The sequence below is a fragment of the Drosophila tropicalis genome, unplaced genomic scaffold (genome assembly GCF_018151085.1).
Source record: "Drosophila tropicalis isolate 14030-0801.00 unplaced genomic scaffold, ASM1815108v1 contig_593, whole genome shotgun sequence".
Taxonomy (NCBI): domain Eukaryota; kingdom Metazoa; phylum Arthropoda; class Insecta; order Diptera; family Drosophilidae; genus Drosophila; species Drosophila tropicalis.
Genome location: NW_027173070.1, coordinates 218,330 through 243,777, shown reverse-complemented (window position 1 = coordinate 243,777; position 25,448 = coordinate 218,330). Strand labels below are relative to the sequence as shown.

The following is a 25,448-nucleotide window of genomic DNA, read 5'->3' as shown; positions in this document are numbered from 1 at the left end:
CGTTGTTTTGGATGGAGAAACACCCAAAAAGCCATCCACATCAATTCCTGCAACACGACCCATTTTGTTTTCCTCTCCCCGCCACAACGACTAGCAAAGAGTCAAACAGTTTTTTTCACACTCGCACAGTTTAAATATTTTTCGTTTTTACTCAGTTACTCAGGCCGGGTTGTGTCTCGGCTAAGCGAAATGCACCCGCCATGAAAAATGTATCGGTTAATCGACATTTCGGAGCACGCCTATCGAAAATCGACATTTCGGAGCAAAACCTATCGAAAATCGAATTTGAATTTGTGCACTTTTTTAAATTTCATTTAAAGTTGTTTTATTGATATAAAATCTTTTCAAAATTTAAAATGTTACCGCCTTGTAGTGCAGATATTTGAATTTTTTACGAAATAATGACGAAAAATCGTGGCACTGACATGCAACATTTCACTATATCTTTTCAACTATAGAGGAGGATCCTTTCGGACTTTATAGCATTCCTACTATTTAACATGCTTTCCAGCAGCAGCATTTCACAGTTGTCAGGAAACTTTAAGGTCAACTAATGTTTAATGTTAGCGATTATGTATAGACATTGATTTGCCCTATGATAAACAAGTTAATCTCACAATCTTAATTAATTAATTAGTTATTTATTTAGTTTATTATTACTAAGTTTCGTCCCAGTATTTCAGACGATAATACGATATTTCATAAATAAAGAGTTAGTAAAGAAAAACATATCTTTATATGCTATAAAATTTCAGTTTCTCTCTAGTTCCAACTTTTTAACAAGTGAGACTTGACTATAATTTGACTAATTTTGATGCGAAAAATTAATATTGAATCTATAACAGGACGTTGCAGTGTCAATAGAGCCCTTAATTTTTAAATTTGTAGCGCATCACAAAATAACGGTAAACTTTTTGTAAATAAACATGGCGGCCAGGGTATGGGCCCTCTCAATCGAGAGAGCAAGTGTGAAGGAGAGACATATATAAAGAGAATGAAATAAAGCAAGTGAGATAGCGATAGACAAGAGAGGCAAGTGAGCGGGAGCGGAGAGTGCGTACTTGTTATGCGTGGGAGTATGTTGTGGAATGCGCGCGCTTTTTTGTGTGATAACACGGACAAAAAACCCCCCACACTAACAACAACAACTGCAAAACTAGCTAGGCAAACTCGGACAGGAAGCTTTTCCCTACAATTGCACAACTGGAGTTAACTCTGAGAGACAGAAAGACTGAGTACAATTATTATTACGCGACTGGCAATCGAGGCGACAACAACACATACAATAATCAAAACGGACATCTAGAAGAAAAACGGAAAATACAAAAACAAAACTTTTAAAAGGCATAAAAAGAAAAACAGCTAAAAATGTGCACACACCAACGCAAACGTGTCTAAAACCAAAGGGGGGTTTGGGGGCCCCTACTAAATAGCCCCCGATACGAGTTTTTCTTTCGCCGACTCTGTGTTTTGCGTTGCGTTTTCAGCCAGTTTAGTTCTCGTTTGGTCGCCGTGTTTGGAGGAGCATTCACAATTTTCCATTCATTCACAGCAGTTACAAGTTTAGATTTCCATTCAGTGTGTGAGTGTTGATGAGGTTAGTTGTGGAAACAACAAAAAATAAAAATAACGATAGCACGCATCGGTAAAAATTAATTCAAGAAAGAAAATATTTTAAGCAAACCCAATAAAAGTGTTGAGGAAGTGAAAAGCAACGAAAAGGATAAAATTCCTTTATATATAAAGGAAAAGCACAGTTTTGTGCTCTAAGTGAGTGGAGGAAGAAGGAATTGTGTGTGTGGTGCTGCATACTTTGAGGCTGATAGCTGAAAATCATTTCCAGCAAAATGGTAAGTCAAGTGAAAGAATTTTCGTTTAATATGGAGTGTAAAAAACGCGTTTTAAAACTAGTAATAATGATTTATTGATTTTTCGAGCAATGACTTTTTTCAGTATGCACTTTTTCCCCTTAACTGAAAAACACACACACAGACAGACACCCCCAAGTAATCCCAACAAACACACATAAAGAAAAAGAGAGTGAGAGAGAAAAACTAAAAAGCGCCAACTTCTATTTTTCCCATACATATCAATACTTTGAAAATATATTCAGTATGCGAGATGGTATTGGTATGGAGCAGGCGCTCTCTCCCCTCCACACTATCTCTTTCTCTTTCTCTCTCTCTGTCTTTCGTTCTCAGTAAGTCCTTGTTCTATGCAAGCATTAACAACCCCCTACAACAAAACACACAAACATAGACACAAAATGCACTCCCTCACTCTCTCACAATTTCTCCCTCTCTCTCTCTCTCTTTCTCTCACTGACTCTGTCATAACAATAGCGTGCTGGCATTTGAAAAACTAAACCCACCTCCGCCCCCAAGTGGTTGGATGGGTGGGTGGTTGTTTTTCCTATCATAAATTTTCGTGTCTATAACAATTTTTCGCCTCCCCCAAAAAGTACGTTGGTTCAAAAAACTGCACGGGAATTGTTGCAGTTTTCCACACAAACACACATAACGGCACATATGTACATTCATTGCAATATTTCTATCTTGCTTTACTTGCTAGTTTTAAGTCCCCTCTCTCTCTCTCTCTCTCGTTTCATCTACTTTGCTTTGCATTTCGATTTTTGATGCGGTTCGTAGGTGTAAGAGGGGGTAGGGAAGGGTATATATTTGCATATGGTTTTTATGCAACATATGTTTGTGTGTGTGTAGGAAAGGATTACATATGTGTATACACAAATGTATAAGTTTTATGTATTTGTGTGTATATGTTTTTATTATATAATTTCTATTTGATTATTTTTGCTTCTGATGAATTTTCATAGATTTTTTGGGGAGTTTTTTGTGCGTTTGTTTCGTTGCTAGGCAAACGACTAATTGTGTGTGAGTGTCGGCTATGTATGTATATGTACATATGTATATTATATGTACTTATGTACATACATATGTATGTACATATAATAAATGTCTACATATTTCATTAGATCTTTACCATATATAGAGAAATGCAATTGCATTCTGGGATAAATAGATACACACATTTAGCACATACATATGTATGTATTTATATAATGCCGGCTTTGGATTTGTCTCTGTCCATCCATCAAATAAAAGTTCATTTCGAATAAGTGGTTTTTAGTTATGCATATTTGTAATGGCTGACGTTTGTGTCTGCAAAAACGCAAAAAATACATGTACATACATACATACATTTATTCAATTAGAATACATATCTAACAAATTTTTTTAATAGGACGCAAACATAGGTTTTCAACCTGTCATTCTTATATATCACCCTGATCAAATCAAGTTTAGCACTGTCATTGTTAACTTTGCTAGACCAACAAATATGACAAAATAAGGAGTGTTAAGAGTAACGAAATTTTTGTTAAAAGTTATATGATATAGTTATGATATAGTCATCCAGTTTTAATCAAATTTAATAAAGTCATTTGTAGGAACATAAAAATTTATTTTTGTGACAATAGCTCATAAAATAACGAAGCTATTGAAAAATTTCTCAGTTCCTACCTGAGCCATTTGCATGGGAGCTATATCAGTATAAAGTGATCTGGTTCGACTGAATCTGAGAAATTCAACCTATACAAGCCTATTTGCGAAATTTCAACTCTGTATCTTTAACAGTCCATAAGGAGTTTGCTTGTCTCGTCGTGCTGATCAAAAATATATATGTACATATGTGTATACATATATGGTCCTACCTAAATGCTTTCTTCCATGAGTTGTAAAACTCTGACCAAAATTAGTATAACCCTTTGTTATTCTCTACGAAAGTTTACGCGACAATAAGCAAATTGCAGTAAATAAAATAAAGGGAGAAAGTCGACTAGCCGTGTCCTATATATCGTGCACCAAGTGAAACAAGTCTTTCAATTGTATTATGGTCAAAAAAGGTGGAAATGTTTATAATCAAATTCGATAAGCCGATGGATATTAACATAAAATAAATGTGCCAAGTTTGATGGTAATTTATGAAATATTGGGGTTGAAAGGAACGTGGCGAAAATGTTTAATTAACCGGATCCTACGGAAAGACGCGCAAAAGCTTCCTTTTGTCTGTTGCAAACATTATAGCGCCTTCTATATACGATATTATCCTGTGGGTGCACTTTATATAAATATGTTTCTCTAGCAATTGAAACTTTGTTTAATATATCACAAAGTTAAAAGAAAGTTAAAAGAAGATGGTAAAAATAATTTTTTTTGTACAAATTTACAAGATTATTAATTCCCCAAAACGATCATGTTTTTCCAAACTATTTGTCGATTAATTCAAAATCAATGAATCACCACCACTACCACGTATGGAAACTAAGTCAAAAAGGAGACTTTACGCAATGCAGGCACACCAGTCCCACCCACCAGGCCACACATACTCCCTCCTCTCCTACACCGTGTCAAATGTTTTAAGAAAGAATTGCGCATGCGTGGCCGCCGTCCCACGCTTCTGCCTTAGGGGTGACGCCATGTTGTGTGTCCGAGTGTGAGAACGCCAACCGTTTGTAAGCAACCCCAGGGTAGTCTTGTCCAACCCAAACGATTCGCTGCGATCTCAAACGCGATCCCTTCCTTTGTCTTTTGTTAAATGAGACGTGACAAAGAGCAACTAATGCGCCCCTTCTTAATTTAACTGGCGCCCAATATGAAGCCCTATTTATGCGAAGTTGCCTCAGACTCTCAGCTTTAGACTTTCTCCCACCATAGGAAGGGCTTCTTCTACAGGGCAACAGGTTTTTTGCAGCCTGCTAAAGAAAACAAAAACACAGCGAGAGAGAGAGAGAGGGATAAAAAACACCGTAAAGAAGGAAGCCATGTGTTGTATTACTGTTACTGCCGTTTTGTAATTGACTTTTGGTCATTACGCTGCTTCTTCTTTGTTTTTTTTTTTTTATTTCATCTTCTTGGGTTATATCACAACATCCAAGGATGGACAGTTGAAGGTGCACTTCAAGTAAAAATTGGCCCGTTTGCAGTTTTTGGTCCACATGTTGAAAAACCGAACTTAGAACCGGTTTACTACTAACAAATTGATTGCTGCCTGCTGCTCCTTATGGCTGGCCCATCACTTCGACGGCATCTTCGTCGACGTCGACATCGTCATCCTCTTCCACTTTTGAGTAAAAATTAAGGTATAGTAGTAGTAGGATGCTCCTTTCAGGTGCTCCATTTAAGATGGCTAGCCTGCTTTTGTTGATGCGCTACTTAGAGAGAGAGAGCGGTTGATAAACACGATGTTTGGGATATCGTTTTTGTGACACTCGTTACGACTTGCGGATCTTCAATATTTTCCGAGTTTCAATGTCAAAAGTAATCAAATATTTAAATTCATTTCGATTTGTTGATGAAATTTTTACAAAGGCATTTCTTGACATCATTTTTTTATGTACATATGAATGGCCCTTTTATGATTTTCGAAACTAGTTGGCCATTTTCCCTCTTTAGAACTTATTTATAGGTAATATGTTTGAAATTTTGGTGGATAGACTTACCTGAACTAAAAATTCAAACCATTTTTGGGAAAGAAACGCCTTCGGGTCTTCTTTATTTTTGAAGTTTTTCATAAAGTAGCGCCCGCTAAAGTCTTTGTGGCCATTGCCTCTGATCTCACCACATTCTGTGTGCTTATTGGACATGATGCATTTATTGCTGCCCGTAGTCGTCGTTGTTGTCGTCTTCGCCGCCATCCCACACCATTGCTTCCTTTTGTGGCAACGGCAGTTGGCTGATGATGAAAAATGCAAGACTACAACGTACAACGGATGACGATGATGATGCACTAGCAGCTACGGCAGCGGTTGCATGGTCCATTGAATGCGTTCGACTTTCAATTTCATTGATTTGTTGTCGCAGCACCGGTTTGTTTTTGCGGCAAGGTGTTTCCCATTTAGTTTGTGAGTCATAAAATTTGCATAGTAATTGTGTAGTACACATAAAAAGGTTAAAGGTTAGTGCCAGAGTAGGCTGAAAATCAAAAAGAACCAAAAATTTTGTTTTACTAAAAATGAAACCCACGCGATACCAAAAACCACCCAATTGACTTACCTGACTGCCCAACCTTATATATATAACCTATGTACATAAATACATATGTATCTACCTGAAAACCATGTACCAGCACGCCCTCCTTCTGGCCATATAAACGAACAAAAAATAAAAGCCTCGGCCCCGCTAATGAACGCAACAGAGTCACTGTCTCCTCCACAGCCGCCGCCGACGCCGCCAGCAACAACAACAAGAGCAACAGCAACCCACATGCACGAAGATCATTACCAACCAACAACAAAATCAAGTTGCGCCGCACACACACACACAAACATGAATACGCTCACATGAACACAGAAACCCAAACTGACCTGCTTCGACTGTCCAAAATTCTACTCAGCTCAATCCGAACCGCCCTACGCAGGCGGGGAACAGCACCAACAACAACGTCCGCTTGGGTCTCTCCCACTCTCGCTCTCTGCTCTCGCTCTCACTTACGGGGCCAGCCCACACAAAATATAAACGTGAATGAGCGGGTGGCTTGCCTTGCTTGCCTGCCTTGCCATGCCATGCCGTCGCTTGTTTGTTGCAATTTCTCTTTTAGACGATCATTCGCTTGTAAGGTGGCCGCTTGCACAGTGTGCCGTAGTTTGAGAATAAATGTCATAGTTCGTAACCTGCTAAAATATTAATACTCCTAACCGACTTAGCCATTTACGTGAGCGATTGGACGCCTCTTGTTATCGAATATTTAATATCGACTTTAGGATCTTTGGAAATTTTTTTATTATCTGTGTCATTTACTGAGGGGTCCTGCATACCTATGTGTGTTGTCCCACTGTGTTCAGTGTTGTTGTGCGGCGGCGTGCTGCTTTGTGCGTTTGTCTCGTCGTCGTCGTCGGCGGCTTCGCCAGCAGCAGCAGCTGTCTGCGTCATCGTTAGTCTCAGTCTGTTGGAATTTTTCGTGGTGTGCGGTTCGTTCTCGCTTAAAAAACAAACCGATTTAAAATTGTTTTGAAAACTCTTTGGCGCGAGGGAAAAACATTAAACACATCCATATGAAATACAATTGCAACGCGTTCTTTATTTTGGCAATTGCTTAATTAATTTATCCAAAAACTTTTTGATTAATTTGTGCCTCAAGTGTCTTTAAGTGCGTGTGAGTGTGTGTGAGGGAAATTATATCAATATTTAATTGCAAAAAGTACACAAAGTCATTGTACAAGGAATAATATTCTGCCGGCAAAAATAAAATAAAATGGCCCAAAGGGCCAAATGTTAATACAACTGCAACAGTTGAGCAAAGGTAATTATTATTATTAAAGGTTAATAGACTCTAATAAGAGTCTATCCCTTGTGGTTTTCTCTACATCCAAGTTGCGTACCATCTTTAGTGACACATGTTCCCCTACCAAATCCTCCCCCACATACGCACCTACAAGCGAGATGTGTATACACTCCCATCTTATACATATATATGTCTGCTTTTTTTCTCTAAACAATTTTTCGACCCATCGAAAAATCATACCGAAGGCCATGTGCAGAGAGGGCCCATCAACCCACAGGTAGCGCTAGCCGTTCACCAGAACCGGTTAACCAATTTCCAATTATACACGAGAAAAAACTCTGCCACTCCAACGCCCAAAAAAGACAAGAAAAAAATACTGTAGGGCACCCCTTTTCAGAGCTGGGATCGAAACGAAGCGGAGCCCAAACAATAAAAGATGCCAACACACTAACACACACATACAAAAACAAGTCGCCATAGTTGTTGTCCCTCCCTCGCTTGGCGCAAATGCTACGCCGCAAGGGGCATAAGCACACCGAAAGAAAAAAACACTGATGATGAAACCCACCACCAATACAACCTACCATCAATCCTTGGCAGCTTGCGTGTGGTGTCCTCTTTCCTCTCTCTTCTTCTCCCACTCTCTACACTGTACCCTACCCTCCCCCTAATCTACCTACTCTACTCCCTCTTGCACTTATCCTACTTTCTTTTGCTCGCCTGTTTCTTCTACTTCCCAACATGTGAGTGAGTGGGTGAATCTGTATCTGTGTGTGTGTGTTGTTGGGACTAGCCCTATTCTGCTTTGTCACATGGTTTACTCGGGCTGTCTTTTCCTCGCTTCATTCGTGTAGCTCTCCCTCTTTTTAATTGCCGCCTGCTTGCATGGCGACTGACCGTCGGGTCACCCGAACCGACCCGCCGCCCGCCTGCTGTTCCTAATTTTTTTTTTGATTTTGTAGGTTCTTTTTTTGTCCTCCCATCAAACCGTCACTTTGCCACTCAGTCAGTGAGTCAGTTAGTCAGTTCTTCCTTGTTTGTCTGCATTCTGTTGCATATTTTATATACCCAACCCACCCACCATCGATAGCAAAAGTTTTGCATTCTTTCCCCTCCTACAGCAACTGCATCAACTACCTCCCCTTTTCGCTTATATAGCATGTTCGTTGTCTGTTGCCGCCCCCACAAACAATTACCCTCTTTCACAATTTTTTGCTGTTTATAGAGCTGAAGAAAAAAGTAATAAAAAGACCCCAGAATTGTTAATGGAGACGATCGTTAGACTAGGGACATTGGGGAAGGAGTGCAAAAAGGGAGTCCGCTATTTTTGCCATATTAGCTGCTGAACACATTGTATTTAATAATTATAATGAAAAAGATAGAGAATCTTTTAAGAGATATTTTGTGATCCTTTGTGATATACGCCGTCATCCTAATTACTACCCTTCGTTCTTCTTCTTCAACTTTCACAAACGAGTTCCATCAATGCACTTGTAACTAAGGTGCATTTGTATGTACATATGTATATGTGCTTAAGGCACGCCATCTTCCACCCGCCAAAAGTTTAAGTTCCCATGATGAACAGCAAGCCCAAAACAAAATGAAAACTATTCAACTTCACAAAACTAAATTACGCACTTCCCGTCGTGTCACACGAATGTAAAGAAATTTTGTAGGGAATAGTATGTATGTATGTGTTGTATGTGGGGAGGGTGTTTTTGGCAAAGAAAACGAAACGGGACGATCGGTCGGTCTATATACCTGCTGCTGCCTGTCACTGAGCCCCTGATAAAATCCATGAGGGTTGTTGCTGCACCGACCAACCATCCATTGGTTGGTGGACTGTCTCCGACCCCAGTCACTGAACAATCTCACCAAAAATCACATAGGAATTTCCTGTGTTACACCGCCGCCCGATCTGGGTCTAAATGAAACTTACCTGTGCCCTGCCCTCCCTTACTCTGCCCCTGTCTCTTTTTCTTAGAGCTCCGTTTTACCTGTTTCAGCAGAGACAGCAGCAGCTGTTTGTTTTGCGGCTTTCAAGGTTCCACACTACCTTTTACCTGTTGGCTTCCCCTTTCTGCAGCAGCAGCCACCCCATTGCGTAGGATTCATTTCAGAGTTTTTTTTCGAGTTTTTTTTTAATATTTTGAGATGGGGGAAGGGGTAGGGAACCTCATACCCACCACTTCATTATTATCATTCGTTTTTTGTTCGTCTTCACATATATTGGTCGTTTCTTCAGTTTTTTTGTGACGATCATCATCTGCGTTTCGCTGCCTCATTCTATGGGCCAACCACCGCCGCATTTTGCCTCCTCCTACTACAACAACAACAATTTGCCTAAAACCTCAACCGTTTTTCAATATTCAACGAAGACAGCAGCGAAGGTTGTTGTGAAATTTCATTATGGGTCTGGGTCTGGTCTCCTCTTCTTCGACTTCTCTTCTTCCTCCTCCTCCTCAGCCTTGTCCTCCTTCTCCACCTTCGCCACCTACTCTTCTGATTGCCTGCTGCTGCTTGCTGTTGTTGTTATTTTTAAGAGGCGTCCAGCGTCAACATTTCAACGTTGGGTTTTTAGTTTTGGGTTGGGTATACATATATCGTCTGTACATGTATATATTCATTTATATATAAATGGCTCTTTATGTGAATGTGGTGGTAGCTAGGGTAGGCTGGCCTCGTCTCCGTCGTCGTCGTCATGGGATGATGATGGTTTTCGGATTTGGTTTTTGGCTTGGCTCAGCTTCGTTTGGCTTGGCTTGGCTCTGCCTTTTCTTGGCGTGGCATTTCTCATGTGTAGGTAGGTGGTTTTCTTGGAAATCCATTTGTACATATGATAACCCACAAACAAAAATATATATACTGCTGCTGGGAGACGCTACATTTTGCTGACAATGCTGGCAAAACTCCATGCCATGATGGGATGTGGGAGATATTCCCGTTCTCCGCCCTATAACCCACACCCGATACCTCCTCTCTCACTACATTTTCGCCATGTTTTTAGGTATTTTGTCGCATTGCGTGGGCCGCAACTTTTATGAATGAAATGAGATCATACGGCAACATTCACATCAGAAAAACTCAACTAACAAAGCAAAATAAGTTTGGTCCCAGTTAGATAAGAATTTAAGGGGAAATAAGCAAAATAAACTTAGTCACAGTTAGATAGGAAGTTCAAAATTTTGACACCCCTTTAATTTAAAATTGATTATTAAAAATATAACACCTACAATTGCCTTTAAAAAACTATCATGATTGAAGTGCTCACTCATTCATGACTCTCTCTTCCTGCCTAATCCATTATAAAGATCTTTGCCCATAGCCATAATCAAGCATAACACTCTCACCAGAAATGAATTGGAGACATTTTACAGACCGACCCTTTCCACTTCAGCTCAGTTGTAAGTGTATATCTAAACTCACTCCCTAAACAAAGAGCAACAGGCTAAAATGGGAATGAGCAGGAGGAGAAGAAGGATCTCACAAAATGGCAGATGCAACCTGCAACTTGTCTACCCTAAAAGGATCTGCAGGTTGTTGGTTGAGAAACCACCCCTAAAAATAAAAACCTGAAAGAACTGCATAAATTGCCACTAACGGGAGGAGTAAGGGTAAGGATACAAGGATAAGGATATATAGAGTCGAAGCAGAAGAGCACATGTTGCCGCAAAGATTTCACAAGAAAAAAGAACCCAACCCAGGCCCGAAGTCCAAGAAGACGAACCATAAGAAGAAATTGGAGGGTGCAAACGCGCATGGTGCAACTGACACTAAACACAACGAGTGGTGTATCTTTTTTTTTCGTGCAGGACGGCCTGCATTTTTTCTTCCTTCATCACAATCATCATCATCGTCATTGTCGTTCTCCTTTCGATGCCGTACAATTTTATGAGGGCGCGCACCTGCCAACAGCTGCCAAAAGCTAAAGTCAAAGACATTGTCTGGGGACTCACTCTGCACTTAAACGCCTACAAGGTAGAGAGAGAGAGGCAGCGTTTCTGTGTTTAGAAAAACAGCCACCCAAAAAAAAAAAATTATATACATATATACGATACTATTAAATATATAAGTCTATAGATATTTGTAACAAAAGAAAACCAGCTTTAAGTGTTGGACTAAAAGCAACAAACCAAATTGCTTTTGTCCGCTACTTAAAAAAGAAGACGCCAAAAATAAAAAAAAACTAAACAACATACAACCGAGAGAAACAGAGAAAAGAGAGAGACAAAAACGATGAGCCACAGCAGCTGCTTTGTCCAGCCACAAAAACCCAAAGACAGAAATTTTACCACCTGCCGCCCATATATATTTCGGCCCTCAGCACCAGCTCTCTGTTTCCTTTTTCAAGCCGCTATTAAAGCCTGGCCAAGCAGGAACAGCTGCTTTTTTGGTCCAGACAACGTGACCAATCAAAAATATATACATACATACATATATTTACATGTATAGTCGATGAAAACAGTTTACTAAAATTCTTAGCAAGTGTGTGACAAATGAAAAGGTATTTTAATCCTGTTGTTAGGAACCACGACCGTTACAGTTATAATTAAAGAACTTGAATATATTTAACAGTATAATTTTAAGGATTCTTAATTGATCTAAAAGATGAATTTGACCCAATATATAAACTCTTTTGGCAACTTTTCAACGACAAATTTAGAACTTTGCAAAAAGGTTTAAACTGACAAATATATGCTTTATTAGCTCTAATGTTTTGACATTCTACTAAATACGAGCAGCTTTGAAAAAAGTTTAAAACTTACAGATGAATATATATTATATAAATTTTAGATATAAACCTTTTGGAAATTCAGGAATCTTATCTTTCAAGAACTTTTCCTTCAATTTACTCCATCATAAAAACTCTCCATAATTTTTTGGAAAATCTGATTTTCACCAATTAAAAGTTCTAAACAGTAAAAAGAAAAATTAATACACTTAGAGTGAAAACTTTTAGTGTGCGCCTTTAAAATTATTTTTCTTATTTCTTCTTATAAAATGCAATCGATGACATAGTCCGTGGTCGGCCCACACATAAACAGCCACCCTCGGTCACCTCCCACTTGTCCCCCTTCTGCACAGTTTGTTTAGCCCAGCTGCGCTTGCGCCTGCGCCGCAGTTAAGAGTGGGCGTCCGCGAGAGAATTTCTGTGTGTGTTGTTTGTTGATTGTGAATTTGGCTCCGCATATAAAATCGAAGATTTTATTTCGATGTTGGATCATTGGGACGAACGGCATGTATATATTAGTGTGTGTGAGACTCTCTGAGTGTTGCTTATGCTCGTGGTCAGTTGACGGCGCTGTTAGACACCCACCCACTTTGATGATTAGTTGTTGCCCATTAATGATTTTAGAGTGGTGGGACACAGCGGTACAGTGGTTAGATTAGAAGCTTTTTTAATGAATTTAAAATAATCTTCAAGTCTTTATAATTTTACTTTTAATAGGCAAAAAGGCTAGTTTAAAATTCAAAAATATCCTAGATTAGTCCGATGAAGAAAATTGTAAATAGTTTTTCAAAACTATAAACGAAATATTTAAGAATTATAAAATGTAAAATTGTTTAATGATTTTTAACCATTTTACCGTCTAGGTACAGGGTTAGAAATTTACAATATAAATATTCTTATATCAATCATAAAAAATAATTATTATTGCGGTTTATTGATTTGTTAACAGGCAAATTCTTTTCTCTTTCGAAAATTTGGAAAACAGTTCTCGGAAGATGAAGATGATCCTGAGTTTAAAGTTTTATTTTCATATTGATCCTTTCGGTTTTTGGCACCCCCTTTTACGCTTGTTTTAAGTTACCCTATAATTGTAAAAACATCTTTACCTCATTTAGGAAATACTTCGGAAAAAACTTTCGCCAATTCTCTTGCATATAATTAGTTTTGATCCACTGTGCCAGCTGTGAAGCTAAAGCGTTTTTTAATAACTGCGTGTGGAATAGTCGCTGTGATGTTGATGAGGAGGCTTAGGGGGTGAGGATGGTCATTCATGTAGATGGTTGGAACTTGTGGCTATGGCGTTAACATGTCATTAGCTGGTGGCGTCGTCTGCTGTTGTCTCTATGTCTGTCTGGCTGGCAATTTGCGTGCCCCTCCTTTTCCGCCTTGTCCTCACCATCTTACACTCCCCCTTTTGGCGTTGGCCTTTCACCGCAAGTAAATGTTGTGGCTCACCCTGAGCTGCCAGGTCGCAGCAGCGGTCGATGCTGGCCCAGCCCACGGGTGTTAAAAAGTTTATATATACACATTCACACTCACAATCACATACATTCATACAATTGTGTACACATATAAACTTGCGGTATGCGTTATGTAGGTGACTGTGTTTGCATGTAATTTGCACTTCTGATGAACGCCCCCGAAAAGTGTAAGATATATGTATGTATGTATGTACATACAAATGTAAAAGAAAAACAAAAACAGTTCATCAAATCATTCACCTCAACCACCCAATATATATGTATGTGTCTGCATGTACATTTTTATATAAGTATATAGAATGTTGTGTTCTGTAATACTTTTTAAGTTACCGTTAACAGCATCTGCATAAGATGAAGCCAAGTGCCATCGCTACATTTTGGTGGTTTAAGTTGAGAGATGCGGTGGTATGAGTGGGGGAGACAGGGCTTTTTGGGAGTGGGAGAGCGACGTGCGTTCGAACATGACAACAAAAAAGCCCCAACCGGCATTTTTCAGCTGCCAACCGGTTTTTGCACTCTCTTGCTCTCTTGTGTAAGCATCGCGCTCTATCTAAAGCGATCGCTCTCTTGGTTACTCTCTCTTTCTTGCTCTCCCCCAACAAAACTCCCCCAAATTGGCGTCGTCGTCGTCGCCTGATCGACGTTGGTTCTCTTTGTTGTTGCGCCCATTTTCAGCCCACTCCCGGTTGTCGGTGGCTGGGTTTTTTTTCTGCTGCTTGGTTGTTATAAGCAAAGCGGATGTTGTTGCTATTGCCTTGCCCTGCCTCCCACACGCGCGTTTCAGTTGTTGTTGCCGTTGGCAAACGCATGTCGTCTGACCGTCTATCGTCTGTATCCCGACTGATGTTTCTCCCCCTTTCCACCCACACAAAAACAAAAAAAAAAAACTGCACAGTTGACGCCAGATATTGGCTATCGTATCACATTTTTCTCTTTTTTTTTTGTAGAATTTTAATTCTTTCTTTCTTTGCCGAAATCCTCGTTGGGTAAGATGATGTAAAATATTTATCTGTAAAGAAGTCAAAAGATGAGGTCTCTTCCGCCTATTAGATTTCTTTAAAAAAATGTATTGTACGAAATACAGCAAAATACAGGTGTATTTACAATAAAACATCAAGAGAGATTTACAAATGAAATTAACACCTCCTTATTATGCAGATAAAACTTACTACCTCTTTTAAAATATGGAATGGAATACCCCATCATTAATTTCGTCACTCAAACTAATTAGCCAGGGTTTAAGTAAGTCACTCTATGAGTCAGTGTCTAAAACGATCATATGTAGAAATATTTATTTGCAGATTGGTCTAATGTATTTATGTAATCAGACCTAAATACTTCACTCTATTTAATATAATTGCTGTTGAGTACACAACATTATTCAAGAAGTTTAGTTTTATTATTTTTTATTTTGTTTACAGTGTTATGAACTCGGCTTACAGCTTGTAGAGTCATCAGTTTACAGAATTTAGAGTTATAGGCCATTAAGTGGAAACAAAATCTTAAGTTGAGATTAATTGTGTACCATTTTTATAAACAAACACTTACACTTTCCTGCTGTGCACACACTCACACACAGAAATGAAAGAAAATGGAGTCATGATCTTGAGCATAGCCAAAGTCAAGCCAACAACAACAAATGTGAATACAAGAAAGGAAAGAAAAAAATTAATGCCCTTGGCTTGCAAAAGCCACACGCAGAGAAGTTGAACTCAAAGTAAAGCCAGAGCCAGAGTCACAGTCAGATTAGGGGGAGAGACCTGAATAACAACGACAACCACAATAACAACAACAGCAACAACGAACGCCCCCATGGAGGCAACCAAACAACACCCAACTGTAAAAAGCACACGAAGCATAAATATCAAATATGCAAAAAATAAAAACAAAACCAAACAAAAAATCAACTCACAAATAAGAAAAATGAACTCGAAACGAAACTATAGAGAAACAGGAGTGGGGGTGGGCCAATGAGTGAGATCAGGAACAAAGTGTCTGCTGTGGGGTGGAGAAGGGTGATGAGGAGCAACCGGGCGTGGGTGGCTCCGTCAGTTGTTGGCTCGGGGCCATAGAACGTTCCCAGCAAAAAAAGCAACAACAAAATATTGTCGCCAGAGTCCAAAAATAAGGCGCAGCAGCAACATGTGGCCCACAGAGGGGCAGAATGAAGGAAATCTAACAATCAGCCACCCACCCACATCCTCACCTAGCCACCAGACCTAGCCACTCTTTACCCTCTGTATGAAACACGAAATCATCTTGTCGGTGCTTTTGTTGTGTCACTGTGTGTGTATGTGCTCTGCTCTCAATGGGTTTTTTATACCATACACCCATAGGGTGAAATGGTATATTAAAGTCGCCAAAATGTATGTAACAGGCAGAAGGAAGCTTCTCCGACCCTATAAAGTATATATATTCTTGATCAGGATGAATAGCCGAGTCGATCTAGCCATGTCCGTCTGTCCGTCCGTCCGTCCGTCCGTCCGTCCGTCCGTCCGTCCGTATGAACACGCAGATCTCGGAGACTATAAGAGCTAGAGCCACCAAATTTGGTATGTATACTCGTGTAGTATGCACATGTTCAGAGTTAATTGGAATTTCGGCCACGCCCCCTTACGCCCCCAGGAATCACATAAAACTGTTTTTCTTAAAAAGTATAACAGCTAGAGACATCAAATTTGGTTTATATACTCGTTTAGTTGGCGCGCAGAAACTAATTGTTTAAACTTTTTGCCACGCCCCCTTCCGCCCCCGGAATTTACATAAAACTGATTTTCTTAAAAACTATGACAGCTACCGACATCAAATTTGGTGTGCAGACTAGTTTAATAGACGCGCAGAAACTGGCTATTTAAAAATTTTGCCACGCCCACTTCCGCCCCCGCAAATCAAACAAAACTGATTTTATCAAAAACAAACAAAGCTAAAGTCACCAAATTTAGTATGTATACTGGCTTAGTATTCGCGCAGAGTATATATATTTTCATATTTTGCCACGCCCACTTCCGCCTTCATAATTAAGAAAAAACCGATTTTCTCCTGTAGTTTTTTGACTATCGCATTCAAATTCGGCAGACTAATTAATCTTATCTATTTCTACAAAACTACCAAATTTTTTTGAAATCGGACTAGAAACATGCAAAATATGCGTATGAACGTATTTTACTACGCGGTCCACAAGGCCAGAATTGGCCGTTGGCTAGTAGCGGCGCTAGAGTGCTCGTGTGTTCGTAGAGTGAGCGAGATAGCACATACTATGAAACATGTAAAAACAATTTAATAGACATACATATGTACATTTGGTTTTCGAAATTTAAAAAAATTTGTTTCACCTGGTGTATGGTATACCCGAGTCGACGAGTCGACTTACTTGCTTCATTTTTTTTTGGGTTGGTTCCACCCGCCATTCAGTCAGTGGGCACGTCAAGGTGGTAAATTTATTAATATATGCAACCAAAAAAGCAAAATAAAAAGACAATTTAACTTTTTTTCACTCTTGTGCCGCCAAGCCTGAGCTCCAGAGTTGTTGTTTGGAGGTGAGGTCGCTTTAACTCAAATGATGAGTACAGGTGGCAAATGTGTCTTAAACATTTTATGTGACTAACCACCTGACGGATTAAAGTTCTTTAAAATTTTGTTAAGTGTGATCAAAAGAGATAAGATATACCCTTAAAAAATCACAGCTTGGTATATTTTTTCAACACTTCGCTTAAACAGCCGAAACTCAAATACGTCAAACCAATTGTAGAAATGACGTATCTTTGGTTTTCTTACTTCTTTAATCGAATATTTTTTATCCAAACCTTAAGTAAGCGAAACAAATCATTAATGTTTTTAACTCATGTTTGCTACTCAGGTTAATAGCAATCCTTTGTGCCTCACATAAGTTGTGTTCAAGAGGCTTTTGAAACTTTTGTCGCCTTTAATCATATCATAAGAGTAAAAAAAGAATCGTATGAAGAAAAAAAAACAAAAGCGCTCAAATGCTGACTCAGTTGATGCTGATGCTGGGACGACGCCATCAACCACAAAAAAAGCACCCGAAACCCCCACGCAAGCGCCTCCAAGGCAGACAAGTTCCCTACGCGCCCCCACTCCCTATAACCCGCACCCACACGCGCACTCTCGCCTCCGCCTAGCCTCAACTTCATACCGGGCCATCACACACATTAACAGCAAAAGCAACATTGATGTGTCAGAGAGTTTAGCAATTCCCAGAACTGAATACCGGATGTGCTGCTGGGCCTCAACTTAGACAGAGATTGACTAAAAAACTCTTTTTCTCTTTTCATCTTCTTCTCTTGCAGTTTTCAAAGTGTGCAACGTGCGGCGAGTTGAGCAAGAGAAGCAGCTGTAGTTGTTGTCGTCGCCGTGTTAACCGAGTAGCGCTACGCCCGCTAATCAAGGCCAAACCATGGCAACACTAATACCAATAAGCAGCAGCAGCGGCGGTCATCCTCCACCAGCAGCGAGCAGCGGCAGCGGCACACAGTCCTCAAATGTTGAGGCAACCTATGAAGATATGTTTAAGGAAATCACACGAAAGTTATACGGCGAAGAGACCGGAAACGGTTTACATACGCTTGGCACACCAGTGGCACAAGTGGCCACTAGTGGCCCCACAGCAGTTCCGGAGGGGGAACAGCGTTCCTTTACGAATTTGGTAAGTATAACGGCTACAACGGCAAAGAACTTTTGAATAATATCTGTCTCTCTTTCTCTCTGTATTAGCAACAACTCGATCGCTCGGCAGCGCCTAGCATTGAATACGAAGCCCAGGCTGGTGCCGGTGGCTCAAATCCAAGTAATAGCAGTAATAACGTGGCCTCTACTCAGGCCACAAATGTAATCCAACAGCAACAACAAACAGAGTCCGGCAACTCTGTGGTAGTCACAGACAGTAGCAGTAACAGTGGTGCTGGCGTTGCTGTGGTGCCGGCATCCAGCGGTTTCAAATCCGAGGATCATCTTAGCACAGCCTTTGGTCTGGCTGCTCTAATGCAAAACGGCTTTGCTGCTGGTCCAGCTGGTCTGCTGAAGGCTACAGAGCAGCAACGTTGGGCACAAGATGGTGCAGCGGCAGTAGCCACAGCAGACCAACAGCAACCACAATTGGTTCAATGGACAACGGGTGGGAAGCTACAAAGTTATGCCCAAGTTAGTCAGCAGCAGCAACAGCAACAGCAGCAACAACAGCAACAACAGCAGCAACAGCAGCAGCAACAACAGCAGCAGCAACATCAGAGTACGCCCAAGTCCAAGTGAGTAAGACATCAAAAAAGTACCCAAACTATCAAATGCATAAGAGCTAAGTTAGGCAATTCAAATTCAAATCTTGAAACTTGAAGGTTCTATGTGAAGAGAGAAGTAAATGTGCGTGGGGCTTAGTTAGCTTAGAACTCAGATTGCGAGACTTTACAAAAATCCTTCACTTGGACCTTCCTTAAATGTTCCTCAATCTCTGTCTCAGAAAAAGAAAGGGAGTCGCTAAGATGGATAACCATTTCTAAAACCGTGCATTTAAGTTCCTACTCTTTGATTAGCCTAAACACTAATTTCTAACTCTATTTCTCTTACAAATTATTTACAGAAAACATCGTCAAGAGCATGCTGCTGAACTAGTCTATGCCAGTCCCTCCACATCGACCAATGCAGCCGGTGCACAGAATCTAGCCCAATCGACTCCCACCTCAGCGACCACAAGCAGCAGTGGCGGCAGCTCCTCTGGCGGTAGTCGCAAAAAATCCTCGGCGCAGGCTCAGGCAGCTGCCGCTAATGGAGTGCATATAGTGAAACGGTATGCCTGCACCCATTGTCCTTACTCGACAGATCGTCGTGATCTTTACACACGTCACGAGAATATCCACAAGGATGAGAAGCCTTTTCAATGTTACGCCTGCTTGAAGCAATTCAATCGTGCGGATCATGTGAAAAAACATTTCCTTCGAATGCATAGAGAACTCCAGTATGATATCAATAAGACTCGGCGTCATGTTTCGTCTGGCAGCAGTTCGATTAGTGGTTCTGGCGGCCAATCTCATCATCATTCGGGCGGTCGAGGAAATGTCACTATAAATGCCGCTGGTGTTAATATTGATAATGCCTTTTTAGAGGCCCAACGTCATCCCACCTCGACCAGTATGAGCATCGTGGAGACCATTGAAGCGGTGGCTTCGGCAGCTGATATGCCGTTAGCTCAACTGAAGCAAGAGAAACTTGATGATGGTTCAGTGTTACCCCTCCATGTGGCAGCTGTTATGAACAATGCCCAACAGCCAGTGGCTAGCTCTAGCTCTGGTTCGAGTGGCGGCGGTGGCGGTAACGGTGGCAGTAGCTCATCTGGTCTCCTAAAACCCAAACGTGAGAAACGTTTTACCTGCTGCTACTGCCCCTGGTCCGGGGCTGACAAATGGGGACTTAAGCGTCATTTAAACACGCATACAAAGCCGTTTGTTTGCCTGCTTTGTGATTATAAGGCTGCCCGTTCGGAACGTTTGGCCACACATGTACTTAAGGTTCATAATAAACGGGCATGCAGCAAGTGCTCCTATCTGGCGGATACACAGGAGGAATTCCAGGCTCATATGAGTGATGTTCAGTAAGTTATCCTTCTAATATTTTGATTCTTCACGGGGAACTGTAATAACCTTTTTTTGGGTCTTTAAGTGACTTTACTCGAAGAGGCGATTGCGTTTTTTAGGCCCTTCCTTTTCATTTGATAAAACTTCACAACAATTCTCAAGAAGTTTCACATTAAATAGTGAATTAACTGATTGGCGTTGTTGAAGGAATTGCAGTTTCCCCAAAGATAGTCTATTGAATATTTGCAAAAAATGAATTTTTAACAGCAATCTTCTTACACTATACTCTCTCTGATAAACACACGCGACACGTACAAACAAAACATGCACCCAATTCCCCCGTATTCTCTCCCCCTCTCTTTCTCTCTCACTCTCTTAATCTTTCAATCAGTCCGCATGATAATCGACCAGCGAGAAGTAATAATCCAAGCAGCAATTCAGCAGGAAATGGCAATAGCAATGGCAACAATGCCAATGGCAACAACAACAATGCAACACATAATCAAAATTTGAATGTCTTGCGTACGATTGGCAATACCTTGGTGGCCCATAATAATCAACTGAATACGTTCCACAATGCTGGCAACGCTTTTGGGTAACATTCTCACAGCAAAGCATCCCCAAGCGCGCACAACGTTCCTAACTCAAGTGTTACTCTACTCTCCCACCTTCTCCCCTCGTTCTCTTCATTCGCTGCCCATCATCATCATCTGCATCCCAAATAGTGGCCAAAATATTGGTAATTCCAATGGCGGAGCTGTTACCATTTATACGACAACAACCAATGATACAGGCGTTTCTGGCGGTGGCGGTGGTAATAACATCTCTGGCGGACCCCTACAGGAGATAATTGTGAATCCTACATCCATGGTCGGGTGGCGCTTAAGTGCCAATGGTTCATTGATACCACCGCATGATCTATTAACTGGCGGTCTACCAAATGCCGCAACACAAAAACGCGGCTCGGAACGTTTATTTCAATATTTGGAGGCCGAGGGCAGCGATCCGGAGGACTATGCGCGGTATTTGTTTGGACTTTGAAACCCTACTTTTGCTTTTCGCACACATTTAATTTTTGTTGAATTTTGTTGCCTAATCTCTTAGCCAAATCATTCTGAATTGTTTTATTTGTTGCTAATAACTAGCCATTGTTTCTTTCTGTTTTGTTTTAGCATTGTTGCCATAATTTCGTTCTTAATTTTCTATACTTTGGCCCATTTTGTTGTTTTAATCAATTTTTTTTTAAATTGTTCAGTTTTGGTTTTTTAAGGAATAATCATTATCCTGACAGCATTTACATTAATTTCATTTTTTGACGAATCTTTAAAAAACGAAATTATTTTTTGATTTGTTTGTTCCTAAACTCAAAAGATAAATTTGTCTTATTTCATCTATTCTGAATTCTCTCTTTAAGTTCATATGAATAAATTAAAAGAAAAAAATTTTCACATGTATAAAAAAACTTTAAAAAAATATGTAAATATAATTTTAACATTTTTTGAAATGTTAATTTCTTATTTTTGTCAAAGAAATAATTTTTCTGCTGTTGGGATGTTTTTTCATTTTAGTTTGTTTTGATATATGTATTTGTATGCTTTTTGTTATAATGACTAGTTATTTATTTATAATTTGTTTCCTTTTTACAGTCTACTGAAAATGGATGCAATTAGTCGTAATACCGCTTCGGTCGCTCAGGATTTTCATAAAGCGGGAGGCGTGCACGAGTTGAAACTACCAGCAAATCATCAACTCCTGTTCAATAATAAACTGCCTTCACAATGGACGACTCGAGAGGCGGCAGCCCTGCTGCATAGCCTAAGCAATATGGGCAACAACAACAACCATAACACTCAACAACTCCAACACTCCATTAATAACAGCAATAGCAACAAGAAATTTGGCATCCGTACCCGTCAACTATCCACGGGCGAAGATGATGAAAATACCCCATCATCGGCATCTTCATCATCCAGCGATGAGTATAACCTATCGGGTAATTCACCATTGAAGCTAATGGTGAAATTAGATGACGATGATGTTAATGATGTTAAACCAAATATCAAGTTGATGAAGGAGAAGTCATTGATGGCAACGGCATTTCTAGAAGCAGCGGCTTACGAGCAGCAGGCCATCGAGCTGCTCGCCAGTAAGCGTAAAGTTAAAATAGAAAATCAAGAGGATCACCATCATCATCATCAACATGACCTCGATCAAGAGGATCAAGAGAATCGAGTGCAGCTTATTAAATCGTCTCCCGCGTATAAATTAAATAATAATAATCACAGTAATAACAACAATTATAGCAATTACTATAAAGAAAAGTCGTTGCATAGAAATGCCGTACGCCATCAGGATAATAAGGAGAATTCATCTATGATGGATGGAGGTAGTGGGTCAACCACGCTTGCATCGCCCAACACAACAAATGGCACACCATCATCAATCAATGGTAGTCCACCGAATCAAACGCCATTTTTAACACAAATGGAATATCAGAATCTCAATCGCATTGGCACACAATTTCAAAATTATGTTAAAGATATTATCAATAAATATTATGCAGCCGAGACTCCACTGTTGATGGCAGCAGCAGCGGCTGCTTTACCCACAGCCACGACAACTGGCCAACAGGAGGAGGTAGAACCATCGCCGCAAAAGCGCCGTCGATTGCTTAGCGAAACGGAGGAGTATATAGAATATTTGCGAAACAAAGAGGATATCACTTTGACCATCACGCCCAAATTGTCAGGTCTGCCCATGAAGACATCGCCTACAGCGCCAATACCTTCTGCTCTTCCTCCTCATCCACCACAGACATCATCAGGAGCGAGCTCTCTGCTGAAACGACAACTGGATTTGTCTGCGCCCCGCAAAAGTCCTAAAAAGAATGCCCCACTAAGCACTACCAACTCCTCGCCCGCAAGCACCACAAACAACAGCAGCAGCAACACCGCACATTCCCGTAAATCTCTCAACCAATTGGCCACTCTGCTACCACTCTTAGCGGATGCAGCCAGTAAGCAGGAATATCTAGCTGCCCCCTTGGACTTTAGCAAAAAGTCATCGGATATGGAGTCGGCACGTAGTTCACGCAAACAGGCACAACCCAAAAAGATACGCCTTACCCCGGAGGCCGTGATAGCTATGCTGCGAGACAAGTACCTCAATCGCATGGTTCATCATCGTTTGGGTTGCCTTAAATGCAATCAAATGGGCAGAAAAAGTCGTTCTATTAGCTTCAACTATCACACACTTGGATCATTGGCTCTCCATCAACATTGGCGACATCGTGGAAGTCTAAAAGGAAGCTCTATTAAGTGTGAGCCTTGTGGCGGCATTCAATTTAAACAGCGCTACAGTCTTGCCCTTCACAGGCGTCTCAAGCATAAAGGCTGAAAACCTAAACCCAAACACACAAAATCATGAATGTTGACTGAATTGACTCACTAAAAAAACTCACTCAAATTCTCTTTGCTTGCCCAGAGACTACAATTGAACAAAAAATATTATTTTACAAAAACTAAAGTCTCGAACAAAAATTCTATTTTGCCATAATTAAAAATAGTTTTCTCTTAGAAAAACAAAGAAGCAAAAACAAAAATTAAAAAAAAAAATTAATATGCATTTATTTTTTAAATTTTAAGTTGTGATGTACCTGAAATATGATTTCTCTTTAAACGACAAAAAAAAAAAAAAAAAATGAAAAACAAAAACCACAAAAAACATGAAAACAGCAAAAAGTCACAGTCAAAACGATTAATGCTAATTCTTTATAATTTACTTATTGATCGGGGATTGTTCTAAAATTAAGTTACTTTTCGCTAAAATTAGTTCATCAAGTTTTGAAGCATATAAATCAGAAGGTCTTCTTGAAACTCAATGCTAAGTCCATAAATTGATCTGTTTAACCGTTTTCTACTAAAACTGTATAAATATTCCATTCAGCTTGTCAAAATTCGATAAAAAATCCTTATATCAAAAATTCAACGCCATTTTATAGATCAATTTGAAAGTAATGGTTCTCATTTAAATTGATTGTTTAAACATTCATAATCCATTATTCAATTATTGGAATTACGTTTCGAAAATTTAGATCAAAACTCCCTATATTGAACCTAATGCTACTTTTTTGACACTGAGCAATCATTAAATACATAATTATGAAAGTTTTTTCTAATGCTACACACCCCTTCCAATTACTTATTACAATTATTATTAAATTTAATATTATAATTAAAATAACATTGTGAAGTATATAAAAAAGCTTTAATTTGCCATTTACAAAGCTGAATTTTTTGCCATTTTTGTTTTAAATAATTTATGGAAGAAAAGGAAACCCAACCTCATAACACATATTTGCCTTATTATTTAAATTTATTTTTAAAGAAACACAATTTAGTTTTAGTTTTCTTATCTCATCGAGCAGCAGTCAAGCCACAAAACAGAAACATAAATCATTCTCAAATGAAAACTTTTTGCATAAGAAGAACAATTTATTATACACTTATAAAAATTAAAAACGCAAAAAAAAAAAAAAACAAACCAAGAAGTAAACAAACAAAAACGAAAGGAACACAATATTATTAATATAAAAAAAAAAAAAACACATAAAACACAAAACTTACGTGTAGTTGTATTTATGATTTTAAAAAACAAAAACTAAAAAAATACTCAAAAAGAAGAGAAAAAATGAAAAGCCACACTGAAACAAAATGCAAAACAATTTGACTGAAAAGTGTCGGGAAAATATTAATAATAATAATTATAATATTATTATTAACATTAAAATGATGGAAACTTAATGCAAACTACAACAAAAGATATGTAAACAATTTTTAGTGTAAAATGAGTATGTGTGTATGTTTTTGCTAAATGTGGTAAACTAAAATTTAATAAAAAAAAAAAAGTAAATTTATTACAACACAAAAATAAGAAAAGAAACAAAAAAAATCTTAAATAAACAAAATTTTTGGATAATAAAGCCATTTAGACAAAATTTTTGAGACGAAAAAAGACATTTAAGAAGAGAAACGAAAACAAAATAAGAGTACGAAACAAACAAAACAAAAACAAAGAAAGACAAATGAAAATGAACAACAAATTACTTTAAAAAATCTTTTATTTAAGCAAAATGAACAGTAGAGGAGGAGTTAAAAAAGAAGAAGAAACAAAAAAGATTATTACAATAACTGTAATGTGAGTGTTTTTTAGTTTAAAAACTATATATATATATACATATATATTTCCAAAATAATGTCAAAAAAATAAATGATACAATTAGTTTAAATATAGAATATTCAGTGTCTTTTTTTCCGAATTTAAAAGGGATTTTCAGGTGTCTGTTTAAAATTCTGT

The 25,448-nt window shown here is 39.1% G+C and overlaps 1 protein-coding gene and 1 long non-coding RNA gene across 5 annotated transcripts in view; one reads left to right on the top strand and one right to left on the bottom strand.

Annotated features, from left to right (window-relative positions):
• LOC137575778 (uncharacterized) overlaps window positions 1-6,384 on the bottom strand; it is a 53,703-nt gene extending 47,319 nt beyond the window's left edge. For both annotated transcript variants that reach the window (XR_011032231.1, XR_011032230.1), the window contains exons 1-2: window positions 6,072-6,384; window positions 5,519-5,990 (exon numbers count right to left, since the gene is read on the bottom strand). This is a non-coding gene — a long non-coding RNA (uncharacterized lncRNA). The remainder of the gene's footprint in view (window positions 1-5,518; window positions 5,991-6,071) is intronic.
• On the top strand, window positions 1,285-25,387 carry chn (charlatan). 3 transcript variants are annotated; one of them, XM_068288458.1, is made up of 7 exons: window positions 1,285-1,850; window positions 17,820-18,175; window positions 18,244-18,773; window positions 19,103-20,110; window positions 20,485-20,688; window positions 20,819-21,115; window positions 21,740-25,387. In XM_068288458.1, exons 2-7 carry the CDS (start codon window positions 17,927-17,929, stop codon window positions 23,487-23,489), a joined length of 4,038 nt encoding a protein of 1,345 aa, XP_068144559.1. In that variant the 5' UTR covers window positions 1,285-1,850; window positions 17,820-17,926; the 3' UTR covers window positions 23,490-25,387. The 3 variants fall into 3 exon arrangements, with proteins under 3 accessions (XP_068144559.1, XP_068144557.1, XP_068144560.1); XM_068288456.1 differs by lacking the exon at window positions 1,285-1,850 and adding an exon at window positions 6,970-7,317; XM_068288459.1 differs by lacking the exons at window positions 1,285-1,850; window positions 20,485-20,688; window positions 20,819-21,115 and adding an exon at window positions 6,970-7,317.
• The last annotated feature ends 61 nt before the right edge of the window (window positions 25,388-25,448 follow it).